General features: G+C 36.6%; 1 protein-coding gene across 2 annotated transcripts in view; it reads right to left on the bottom strand.

The window, feature by feature from the left end:
- LOC150094209 (leucine-rich repeat serine/threonine-protein kinase 1-like) overlaps nt 1-13528 on the bottom strand; it is an 803235-nt gene that overhangs the window by 621455 nt on the left and 168252 nt on the right. For both annotated transcript variants that reach the window (XM_090412317.1, XM_090412318.1), the window contains exon 9: nt 200-1756. In XM_090412317.1, the coding sequence (XP_090268443.1) occupies nt 200-1756 (1557 nt within the window). The remainder of the gene's footprint in view (nt 1-199; nt 1757-13528) is intronic.

Here is a 13528-nt window from a genome sequence, read left to right as displayed (position 1 = left end):
ATCTTTAGATGGATTGATGCATAAGAAATGCTTTAGAAAATAGAAGTACAAGCTAATCCAATCAAAGAGTAATGAGATCTTATTTGTGTTAGACTGATATAATATGTAACTTGAAAATATACAGTATGATAAGAAATGACTGTGGTGGATAATTTTATGCTCAACATTCTACATTAAGATTAGATGAGGTATTACTAACCTTTATCCTGTGACTCCAAAAATTATGGTGATCCACCTTCTGTTTAAAAAGTTCAGCAGAATTTTCAGTTCTGATTTTATCATACTTTTTTGAATTAGCCATAACTGTGATGGCCAATTCCGATAACACATCTGAATTAGTATAATGAACAGTTTTATTATTAAGTGATATGTTCCTAGTTTCTTGATATGGAAGACTATTAAGGTGATTTGCAGCAAGATTCAGCTCTTGAAGTTTAGGAGCAGTCCACATCTTAAAAGGAACAGAATAAATTTCATTATGAGAAAGATCTAACATTATGAGTGAAGGAAGTTCAAATAAATAGTCAGGTATATTTTGAAGACAGTTGTTCTGAAGATAAATCTCCTCAAGAGAAGGGCAGTTCCATGAATGAAAGATAACTGGTGGTGATGTGCCTTTTGATGATTTTAATTTAGAATGAACATCAGATCTTTTAATACCTTCTGTATATGGTAAACTGTGAATTTTATTCTTTGACACATTTAGAATTCTTAAAGATGGCATATAAAAAATGCAAGCAGGAAATTCTGAAAGCTTATTGTTAGAGATATCCAAACGTGTAATCGCCAAAAGTGATACTTTTTTATTATGTGCTAAGCAAAGTTTTGCATTATGAAATATACAAGCATCAGTCAGCCATGTTTCACTAATATAAGACAAATTTTGTGAACACCAATTCACATTAACAGATGTCGTGGGAAATAAAGTGCTATATGTCACAAAATCCTTAGAATTGCCCATTTCATGCAACCGCATTTCTAGTGACTTTTTATTAATTTTATACTCTGTATCTTGAAATACATGTGATCTCAATAACTTTGAAATAATGTATTCACTGTGATTCTCAGTTGCTATATTAATAGCTTTACCATCTTTATCACAGGCCTTATAGCGAATTAAAAGATCAACCATATTCTTATCACAATTCTTAGAAGCTTCGGCAAGAGCTGATGAACCTGTAAGAATAGAGGTATCATCTGTATCTTCTTCCCTAGCTCTAATTTGGAGATTAGGATCAGCACCATTTTGGAGTAACATAGATACTATATTATAATGTTTATTCCGGACAGCTACATGTAAAGCAGTTTCAGTATCATAAAAACAGTATGCATTAACATCCAAAGGACATATACTTAAGTCATTCCTTTGACGATTTGATATAATTGTTCTAAAACAGTTACTTTCAGTAGTCAAACTTGAAGAATCATTAATTAGATCTTCTGTTTCTCTATATTCAGATTGATTTTGAAGCTTTTTTGCTTTAACTTTAAATTTCAGCAACAAATTTAAAAGCTGCTGACTTCCAATATAACAAGCTAAATACAATACACTTTGTCCTGTGGCATCTTTAGTGTTAATATCAAATGGAAACATATATTCCCAACTCATTGTTATATCAGTGAATGCTTCCATTACTTGAGTAGGATAAGGAAACTTTAATATCAAATCTACTATATCACTGTGATTATTGATGGCAGCGCCATGAATGGGAAACCAGTTTTCAATAGTTGGTATCTTCACTAGTTCAGGAAAAATCTAAAAGGAAAAAAAATCTAAATATACTATCATTCATAATTATAAAGTGAATTGTCTTTACAACAATAAAAATTACAGCTCAGACAATTATTATTATAATAAAATTAGTCACACCAAAGATAAATCTGAAAAATCCTAACAGCCAATAATTTTATTCTTTTTTATTTTCAATATTTTCCCATACAATTTCATTTCAACTATATAGTTTGGTCACAGATACTAAATATCCAATTTCCAAACACAATAAAATCTATAATTCCATTATCAATTATTACTGACTGAATAATGATTACTGATAATGATACTGGGATTATTACTAATCTGTAATAATCTGTAAAAAAAAAAAGTTTTTTTGCTGATGATGCATAACTGGATAGAGAAGTTGTTAAAATGGATCATATAAGGATCTCCCAGAAGGATTTAAACAGACTGATAGTTAGGGATAGCTCGTGCATCGGCACTCTGGAACTGCAGCACCTCCAATTTTTCTCAATATATAAATATATTTATTTATATTTGCTTGTAATATTTAATTTTATCATCAACAATCCTATACAATCTCTTATTTTGTATAAAAAATAATAAAAATCCATCTTGTAGCACTTAGGAGGGCGAAGGCCGCTAGCAGCACTGTGTTTACCACAGTGTCATATTGCTACACACACACAAGCATATGCATGTCATAGTGAGATGTGAGCTATTAGCGTAATGCAGCACTGTCTGTCATGCAGTTCCACTGTTGTTTATATGCAGTTTGCACCAGTAGTAGAGTGTTCATAGTGCTTATCATGTTTACTCCGTCTCTTTAAATATTTGGACATCACAATTAAAGGATTTAATTGTAATGGCCAAAAATTGTAAATCCATTCCTTTAATTGTAATTAAAGGAATAGATTTTATTTTTAAGTAATTTTGAATTATACTAAACTGTATAATTTTATTGATAATAAGCAATATTTTTTCATGTTTAATTTTTTTTAAATATTTACCATAATTTTGATATTTTATCCAAACACATATGCACTGTACTTACAGTGTGTATGTATATTTTGAAAGTTGCAGCATCCCATGATTTCAAGCCACGAGCTGCCACTGCTGATAGTATGAGCAAAAGAGAATGGTGTAAGATTATGCATTTTGAAATGAAAATATTACCAGCTGTGTGATATATTCATGGAACTGAGAAGCAGAAAATTAATGAGGCTAGGGATTTTGGGAATGTTCAAAGAGTTGAAAAGTAGCTAAAATAACTCATAGGATTATCCAGTTACAGAAGACACACTGACGAGCTGAGATAAAGAGGTGTTTATAAGGCTTTGATATGGTTACATCTGAACTACTTGTGTGTGCAGATCTAGTCACCTGGGTCCATGGATGAGGAGAAATTGAAAAATATCTATAGGCATGCTCCTTATAAAGAAAGACTGAAGTTAGAAAAGGGAGGGAGGATATTATAGAGACATATAAGTTACTTAAAGGATTTTACACAGGATTGATACAGGAAAATTTCTCATTACTTGAGTAGTGTGAGGAGAACTAGGATTATGCCTGAAAATTGAGCAAGCATGTAGTTATCAAGAATGTGATACTATTTTTTATTTGAAAAGTGGTGAATGAGTGAGAGTTGTGAGTCATGAATGCTTTGTGGGTGAATGAGTTTCAAAGAGAGATATGACAGGTATTGTGTAAATGAATAGCAATGAGTCACCAGACTCAATTGAGATGTCCACGTAATAACGACTTTAAATTTCACCATACATTTGCATTTTTATTTGCAGAGGCCTATACTTATTATGATTAAATAAATACATAATATACAGAATACAGAAAGAATTTAATCTAATTTCATTATAGGATTGTAATTATAAGAACTACAAGGGGGTGATTATGAAGAGCTCAAGAGACAGCTGGCAGGTATAGCGTGGAATGAGGAGTTAGCTAAAAGGCTGCTTGGAAAGATAAAAGAGAAGAGTGTGACAGGAAGGGTAGTCAGTGTGCTGCCTGGGTATGACTGTCATGAAATGAGGCAGAGAGCAAGGATTATGAATGATATGTTGGCTGAAATGTGTGAGGAGATGGGAGTAAAGTTTGTCAACGTGTGGAATGAGTTTGAGGAACAAAGTGAGCTGTATGGGAGTGATGGACTGCATTTGAGTGGTTATGGTGTGAGTCGCTAGGAGAAACTGCTGCTGGAAGGTACAGAAGTGAATAGAGAGAATGAATCAGATCGAGAGGGGAGTGATGTGGAAGAGTAGGATAGTAAGACAGGATAGATTGAAGAAGTGGATATGAATGGGGAAGTGAGTGGTATGAGTATAGAAAATGAGAGAATGGGTGTGCAAGAGGAGCAGGGAAACGGGGAAGATCAGGGTGGACAGGGGTACACAGCACGAGAAAGGTGGATGCTCCAAGAGGAGGTGAGAGCATGTGTAGGCAGGAAAGGAATGGGATGACCAGGGATCAAGAGGAAATAGTTGGAATTGAAAAGGGTTCTAAAATGAAGAAGCCCGAGTCTAGCATGGAGAGATCATATCGAGTGAGTGGTATCAATGGAACTAGCTGTAGATTCAATGAGCTGTTGTGTTTGTATACCAATGCTAGAAGTATAAGAAACAAGGCAGATGAAATGGTTGTACTAATTGCATCTGTTCACCCAAAGATTGTTGGAATAAGTGAGACATTGTTGGAAGAGGATGACATCCTGACAGGAATAGAGATGGAAGGGTATGATGTGTTTCGTGAGGATAGAAGGAGTAAAAAGGGGGGGGGAGTGCTATTGATGATAGAGAAAGAGTTATGTCCATACAAAGTAGAGATGCAAGACGGAAATATTGCCAGTGGTTTTGAGGCAGTATGGTCTGAGATTGAGGTGAATGGAATCAAATACTTGGTGGGATGTTGTTATAGACCAAGTAATGTGGATGGTGGTGATAGTGAAATGTATAGTCAAATTAGCCAAGCAAATAAGAAAAGGGTGATCATTATGGGCGATTTTAATTATGGCAATATAGACTGGAATGATGAGATAGCAACTGGAAGTAAAGAAAATGAGTTTCTTGAGTTTTTGAGGGATAACTACCTCAGACAGTATGTAACATAGGGCACACGAGGATTAAGGGTCTTGGATTTGGTCATCTCATCAGAGGATATAATTATGAATGAGGTGTCAAATCATCCACCAGTTGGTGAGAGTGACCATTAGGTGATTACCTGGGTGGTTGCCAGCAGTGTGAGGATGCCTGTGAGAAAAGGGTATATGTGGAACTACAAGGGGGGGGGTGAATATGAAGAGCTCAGGAGACAGCTTGCAGGTGTAGTGTGGAATGAGGAGTTAGCTGGAAAAGAGATCAATGCAGCTTGGGGGATTTTCAAAAACTATCTAGTAGATGCAATGTCTAAATGTATTCCAAGGGTGAGAAGGTTAAATAAGGTAGGTGTGAAATGGATGAATAAAGAGATTAAGCATGTGATACAGAGAAAAAGGGCATTGTGGAGGCAGCATAAGAGAAGTGGAAATAACCAATTTCATGAGGTCTGGAAAGACCAGGCAAGGATGGTGACTAGGTTGGTGAGAGTACCTAAAGAGAGGTATGAACAGCAGTTAGCTAATGAAGCCAAAAAAAAATCCTAGGGAGTTCTTTTGATATGTAGCCAGCAAAAGAAAGAATGATTATGGAAGGATGACAGTGATTAGAGAAAATGGTATACAGACACCTGTTGCAGAATGTGTGGTTGAGATACTTAATGAGCAGTTCATAAAGATCTTTCAGTTTTGTGAATGTGACTTCATGGAGAGATTGAGAGCAGTTGATGATGGGGAGGAGAGACTGACTGTAAGTGAGCAAGAGGTGTTTGGGGAGTTGAGTAAACTAGATGTAAATAAGGCTGTGGGACTTGATAATATATCGCCGCGTATTCTGAAGGAATGTGCCAGGGAGTTGACACCTGCCTTGACATATTTTTTTAATACGAGTCTTGCACTTGGTCAAGTTCCTAAGCAGTGGAAGGAGGGCAAGATTGTGCCATTTCATAAAGGAGGTGATCGAACTCAAGCATCAAACTACAGGCTTATCTGTGTATCAGGTGTTGTGGTTAAGTTGTTGGAGAAGCTTGTAAAAACTAGGATCCAGAGTTGGGTTGACAACAATGATATTATCTTTGGTGGACAGCATGGATTTGCTAAAGGGAAGTCATGTTTTAGTAATCTAATTACTTATTGCAATAAAGTGACTGCTTCCTTGGACAGAGGAGAAGGATACACAGTAATATACTTGGATTTCGCAAAGGCTTTTGATAGAGTACCTCATGATAAGTTGACGTTCAAACTAGAGCAGATGGTGTTGGATATTAGATTAGTGCATTGGATTGGAGACTGGCTATCTGATAGGTATCAACAAGTTGTGTATGGGGGTGCGATATCCAGGAAAAGGAAAGTCACTAGTGGAGTGCCTCAGGGGTCTGTTTTAGGGCCATTACTGTTTAACTTGTATATTAATGATATTGGCAAAGATTTGGATGGAGATATTCAGTTATTTGCAGATGATGCAAAGTTGGGACGAACCATAAAGAGTAGTGAAGATGTTGTGGCCTTACAAGAAGACTTGAATAAATTGAGTGATTGGGCACAGAAATGGAGATGCGAGTTCAATGTTGCAAAATGTAAGGTTTTAAAATTTGGAAAACAAAGATGGGATGCAGAATTTATGCTTGGTGAGAATATATTGTTGGAAGTAGAGGAAATAAGAAATCTGAGAGTGATAGTGGATAAGGATCTAAAATTTAGGAGACACATTGCCAAAATTGTGAAGACAACATAGAGGCTTCTGGGAATGATGCGGAGGACACTGACGTGTAGAAGTAGGAAGATTCTTGTTCCATTGAAAAAGGCTTCGATTAGGCCACACATGGATTATTGTGCCCAGATTTGGTCACCAGATTTTCAGAAGGATGAAGAGATGTTGGAAAGGGTCCAAAGGCGACTGACTAAGGTAGTTTCTGACCTCTGGAATGTCAAGTATGAGGAAAGATTGAGAAGATGTAATTTGCAGAGTCTGGTGGACAGAAGGAAGAGGGGAAATATGATAGAGACCTACAAGTGGTAAGGGGTTTGTTATAGGATCAATGGTGGAGAAGTTCTACAGAGAATAGTGGGAGATCAGCGGAGAACCAGAGGTCATCCCTGGAAACTGTATAAAGAGGGTGTGAGTAGGGGAGTGAGAAGCAGGTTTTTTTCGTGCAGAGTTGTGAATAATTGGAATGCCTTGCCTGAGAGTGTGGTGTCTGCATGGAGGTTGAGTGTGTTTAAGAGATGGTATGATATGTGTGTGTGATAAAAGGACCTCCCAGATGAGTCTTTGACTCCATGAGGTCTTGAGGTAATAATAATAATAATAATAATTGTGGCTTTTCAAAATACAAATAAAGTTCCATAGGACCAACAGATCCCTAGGTTTTTTTCTGTTTTGTGTATTTTTGAATAACAGAGTAATTCACTTTATAACATATCTTCATAATATGTTTCCCAGTGAAGAGGGGAAGATAATGAATTGTACAAAAATTCATACAATATGTATCATTTTAATCTCACATTAAATAAATAAAACAACAATAATATTTTGATTTTAGTTATTTAATTTTAAAACGTACAAAATAAAATAATGAATTCTATTAAAGCTGTGTTGGTGAATTTTTCTTTAGCCATATTACATAATTATGTAATAAATGTTTCAGATGTTGAACTAACTGTACAAATTCAATGCAAAAAGTTTGCAAATTAAACTGCTTGAGAGAATAAAATTTATTAAAAATAACATCAGGTGTATATATGCAGTATATACAAATGCTCAAGTTCAGTGACCAATGAACTGTAGGAATCCTATTCATTAACCATAGAATAAATGTGCCTCATAATAGCTGTATTATATACATATAAATTCCCATATTAAACAACAGAAGAACCTGACGACTTAATCTGTTTTTGTAAGTTGACGATAAAGTAATTTGAGAGTCTTTGTGTGTGTGTGTGTGTGTGTGTGTGTGTGTGTGTGTGTGTGTGTGTGTGTGTGTGTGTGTGTGTGTGTGTGTGTGTGTGTGTGTGTAAAAGAATGTAGACTTTGTCAGTTCACAAATAGATAAATACGAGTTTATAAGGCAGAAAAAAAAAAACAAAATAAAATATTAATAATTATTTTAATCAAAAGCACAACATTTAATCCTAAGTACACAGGGTTTCTTCATGTGTAAAAAATGAAAATTATGTACAAGATTAACAAGATGACAACTACTATGTAGGCTATACAAAAATCTGATGATTTTAAAAAACATATCTAATTATGTGTTGTATATAACAAGAGCAACAAAATGTTGGAAGCTATTAAGAAAGGTCAGCAAAAGAAAAATGCAATGCATGAGTTGCAGCAAACATGGATGGGAGTCATTAAAAAACTAGCATCATAATAGTGCAAAAGGACACAAGACTTAAAAAGTGGGTTGAAGTGTATTCCATAGAAAAGGAAACTTTGACAAGGTTATGGTCTGACTTACCAAGAGGAGACATTCATATATAGTATATTTAGAAGAAAAACTGGTTAAAATAAGATAAAGGATGAGAGAGCTGCAGATAATTATCTCTATTCTGGTGGAGATATGAATGAAGTGTGAAGATCATAGCTGGTGGCAAACACCTTCTTACTTCTTTCCATATTGAACAGCAGAATTACAGAAGGGAATTCAGTTTGCATTGCAAACATTCATTGCAAAGAAAAGATGCTCTCACTGTTTGGATATTTTTGGACTGTATAAAATCAAGCTTCAAAGACAAATAATCAGAAAGGTCAGAGTGCTTATAAGAATTCAAAGAGCAGTGCAACTGAATGGAACAAGGAAATTTTGAGCCAGAGATCATCAAAGCAGGAAGATTTAAGGTTTCACATTGTGTGATATTATTATTATTATTATTATTATTCAGGCCTCCAAGGAGTCAAAAGACTCATCGAGGGAGGTCCTTCCTAAGACATAAAGTCTGTCAAGACTCATCGAGGGGAGGTCCCCCCCCCCTGAGAAACACAAAGTCTATCATACCACTCTTTAAACTCACTGACCGTTCTCGTTCCCACCACTCCATCAGGCAATGCATTCCATGGCTCAACCACCCTCCACACAAAGAAACCACTCCTTACCCTCTTGCTCACAGTTTCCTTTCGTAACTTCCAGGGATGGCCTCTTGTCAATACTCCTTCCCGCTGTTCAACCAAGCGAAAGAACTCCCCAGTGTCAACCCTGTAACCACCTCTCAACAGTTTAAAAGTCTCAATCATATCACCTCTCCTTCTTCTATCCACCAAACTCTGCAGTCCACATTCTCTCAGCCGATCCTCATAACTATCCTTGTACAGTCCTGAAACCATCTTTGTCATCCGTCTTTGTATCCTTTCCACAGTTAATTTATCCCCTTCAAATCCTGGGGACCAAATCTGAGAACAATAGTCCAAGTGTGGTCTGATCAGAGACTTATACAACGGAATGATAACCCTCTTATCTCTGCAGGTCAGTGTCCTTCTCATAATAGCAGCAATCCTCTGTGTTACCTTCACCACCTTTGCAATATGTCCCCTAAACTTCAGGTTTCTATCAATCATCGACCCCAGATCTCTTGTCTCCCCTACTTCCTCCAGTATAACTCCTCCCATAGAGTATGCAGCATCCCATCGATGTTTCCCAAACCTCAAGACCTTACATTTTGCTGCATTAAACTGACACCCCCATTCATTTGCCCATCTATCTAGCTTATTTAAATCCTCTTGCAGGGCTACCACATCTGCACTATTACTAATAATCCTTCCCAGCTTCGCATCATCCGCAAACAACTGAATATCCCCCTGCAATCCACTGGCTATGTCATTGATATAAAGGTTAAACAATATAGGTCCTAGTACTGAGCCCTGTGGGATCCCACTTGTAACCCTCTACCTCCTGGAAACTGCTCCACCATACACAATTCTCTGATACCTATCAGACAGCCAATCCTGAATCCAGTTGACCAATCTGACATCCAGACCCATGTGCTGCAACTTAAATATCAGCTTATCATGTGGCACCCTGTCAAATGCCTTCGCCAAGTCTAAGAAAATTGCAGTATATGCCTTTCCCTCATCCAATGTTCTTGAAACTTTATTATAAAAGGCTAGCATATTGCTAAAACAAGAGCGTCCTTTCACAAATCCATGTTGATTCTCACAGATAACATTACCCTCATCTGCCCAATGCTGTATACGGTCCCTCACTACTTTCTCCAAGATCTTAACAACTACTGATGACACACAGACTGGCCTATAATTAGACACTTCCAGTCTGTTACCACCCTTATGCAATGGCACTATCTTACCTTCCTTCCATTCCCTGGGCACCTTTGCCAAAGCCAGACTTTCATTGAAAAGCCACGTTAAAGGCACTGTCAATTCCCTAGGATGTCATCGCTGGCTGCATTTCATCTCTGTGGTAGAAGGAAACATGCAGAGTGCCATGTGGAAATTAAAGAATACGGAAATGAAATGTCAGGAGATTGATTGTCAGAGGAGAGAAGAGATTATAAAAAGTTAGCAAACTAGATTTTATAGTTGAGATGCAGGGGACATTTCAGAATTCATAACAGAGTATTTTCAACACAAGTCTGAAATCTTCTAATGGAATCATGAAAGTGACCATATATTAATAAAAATAAAATTTCAAATATAGTTTATCCTCCAACAGGAATAGACAGAACTCATTTTAGCTGTGCCTCTTGTAAATTAGTAGGCAGTCATTCTCTCTCTCTCTCTTCTCAGTTGTCAACATTTCTGGCTACCACTGATTTGAAGACTTATGCATGACAAGAACACATTAGATCGCTGTTACCATCTCATCTTTCTAACCCAAAATGGTCTTACTATCAAAATAAGTGTAAGGTCTATGATCAATTTTTCTAATCTAAGTTACATGGTTAAAAATTCCAAATGAGAAAAAAAACCTACTTGCCTCAGCCAAACAGCAAATAGCTTTCACACCAGCTTACAAAAGACCTAATATATTTCTATCTCCTCTTCTCAGTCTAATTACAAATTCTGAAGACCATTCCTTCAATCTATCCCTAAATAATTCATATGCCAGAAATCACCATGGCTATCTGAGAGTAGATCATTTGTCTCTGCATTCTACACAAGCAAGGTAACCAGAGTAGTCCAATATAACCTTATCGAAGCCTTGAAAAGTAAGAGATCAACTTCCTTATTCCCACAAATCAGTGTTCTCTTAAACATTGCAGTTATTAGGTGTTGATAACTAATTTGGTGTGATGCAGCTCTAAATATTAACTCTTTCTGTCAGCCATCATCATCCACAGGTCTTTAGCATTACTGACAACTTCCAGAAAATTCTGATTAAAATAATACTTGGACTAAAATGTCCTCAGTCCAAAATGCACTTACTAATGTTCAGCTCATAATCTTTATCAACTGCCCATAGGACCAGTCTTCTGTTCAAATCAGCTTCAAGAATTCTGTCTCAGATAAGCCCCTTATCATTCTCTCCAGCTTTGCATCATTATCAAATAACTAGATATTACTGAAGAGATTAACTCCAATATCATTGGTATACAAGTAAACAACAATGACACAAGTGGAAAACAGTGAAGTGCTTCACTAGTCACCTTCCATCTCTGAAACTCAGCAATGCCATACACTTCCTGATAATTTTTAGTCAGCCATTCTATCAGTCACAAGGCTATTATTATTATTATCATTATTAAGAGACCTCCAGAGAGTCAGGGCCTCATTGAAGGAGACCATATACTACTTGCACCAGCTATCATGCTTATTCTTGAATTCATTCACTGCTTGCACATACCATATCCAATGGTAATCCATTCCAATCATGCACCACCCTACGAGAAAAAAATCTAACCCTCACCCCTTTCTTGACAGTAGTCATTCTCAACTTACATGGATGCCCTCATGGCCTCGTTCCCCCATCCTTCATAAAATGAAAAATTCCATCAACTGAAATCCTGTATGACCCTTTCAGAAGTTTGTAAATCTCAATTATATCACTCTTCTTTCTTTTGCTTGCTAGTGTCTACAGTCTACAAATTCTTGATCTGTCTTCATCATCAGTATTCGACAATCCTGATATCATTTTTAACACTATCCTTTGCACTCCCTCCACTGTATAAGAATCACAATAGAAACCAGGAGACCAGACCTGTACACAATAGTCCAAGTGAGGTCTTATCAAGGTCTTGTAGAAAGACAAAATGACATCCTTATCTTTACATGTTAAAGTTTGTTTCAGCATTGCAATTATATTTTTAGTTGTATTTGCAATCTTTGCTACATGGTCCTAGAATTTCAACTTGCTATCTACTAACACTCCAAGATCCTTAGCTTGATCAGTTTCTTCTAGTATAATCCCACATTGGATATCTAATCATGACAAAGTGCATGACTCTACACAGGGCTGGCGCTAGGCTGGACGTCGCCTGCCTGCAAAGCTGAAATGGGCACCCCCAAACAAATGGCAATTTATTTATTTATTTTTATTTTTGTCATAATCATGTGGAAAGAATTTACAAGAATTTTTTGTAAATTTGTAACTTTTTCTAACTGTAAATTCACAGTAATTATATTGACTTACCTAATTATTATTACTTAATTTGTTTACAAAAATTTAAAGAAAGAATGAAACTTCATACTAACACTTCGAACCGGCACCCACCTTGTAGTGGCACCCACCTGCACTTCGAAACGGTGCCCACCTTGTAGTGGCACCCACCTGCAATGCAGGCCTTGCAGGCCCACTTCCGCTGGCCTTGATGACTCTACATTTACTGACATCCAATATACCATGCCCACAATTTCAGCCTATTCAAATCATTCTGCAAGAACTGCATATCAACAGCATTCCTGATTACCCTACCTAGTTTTGCATCATCAGCAAATAGCTGTATGTCACCTGTCAAATCCTTCCCAATATCATTGATGTACAGATTGAATAACAGTGGAACAAGGAATGATCCTTGTTCACCATCAGTTACCTTAAATCTTGCAGACTCACATCCCCATATAACACTTTTTGATATCTGTCAGTCAGCCATCCTCTTAACCATGCTAATATTTTATAATCCAAACCCATATTCTCCAATTTATGCAAACAGTTCTCCATGTTGTATTCAAAAGCCTTAGCAAAATCCAAAAGTATCATGGTGTATCCATTCCCCCTTATCTAGTTCAATGGTAACATTATTATAGAACGTGAGCAAGAACTCATGCTGTTCATTGCAAAGTAGAGATTCACTTTCAACCCATTTCTGAATGCAAGCCCTAACCAATTTTTCCAAAATCTTCACCACCATTCCTGAGATACTGATTGGTCAATAGTTTGATACATCAGTCTTTGCACCACCCTTGTGCAATGGGATTATCATACATTCTTTCCATTCCTAAGACTCAAATTATATAGCCTGGTCAAAAGAATGGCCAGTTCAGCTGATCACTCTTTTAGCACCCATGCTGATATCCCATCAGTCCCTATTGCTGAATAATTATTCAGTTTGTGCAACAGCTGTAATATCTCCTCTTCATGCAACTGAGTTTCTTCAATAGAGGTAGCAGTGAACTCAATGTTACATACATATTTTTATATGTATGTAACATTGAGTATGTAACATGATTTTACATACAATTTTGTATAACCATCCCAATGAGCTTGTATAACAACCTTAAGGTAGTATCCTATCATATT

Source organism: Typopeltis vanoorti, chromosome 22 (genome assembly GCF_054136105.1).
Source record: "Typopeltis vanoorti isolate ZY-2024b chromosome 22, IOZ_Tvanoo_1.0, whole genome shotgun sequence".
NCBI classification, from domain to species: domain Eukaryota; kingdom Metazoa; phylum Arthropoda; class Arachnida; order Uropygi; family Thelyphonidae; genus Typopeltis; species Typopeltis vanoorti.
This window is presented reverse-complemented; position numbering and strand designations above follow the sequence as displayed.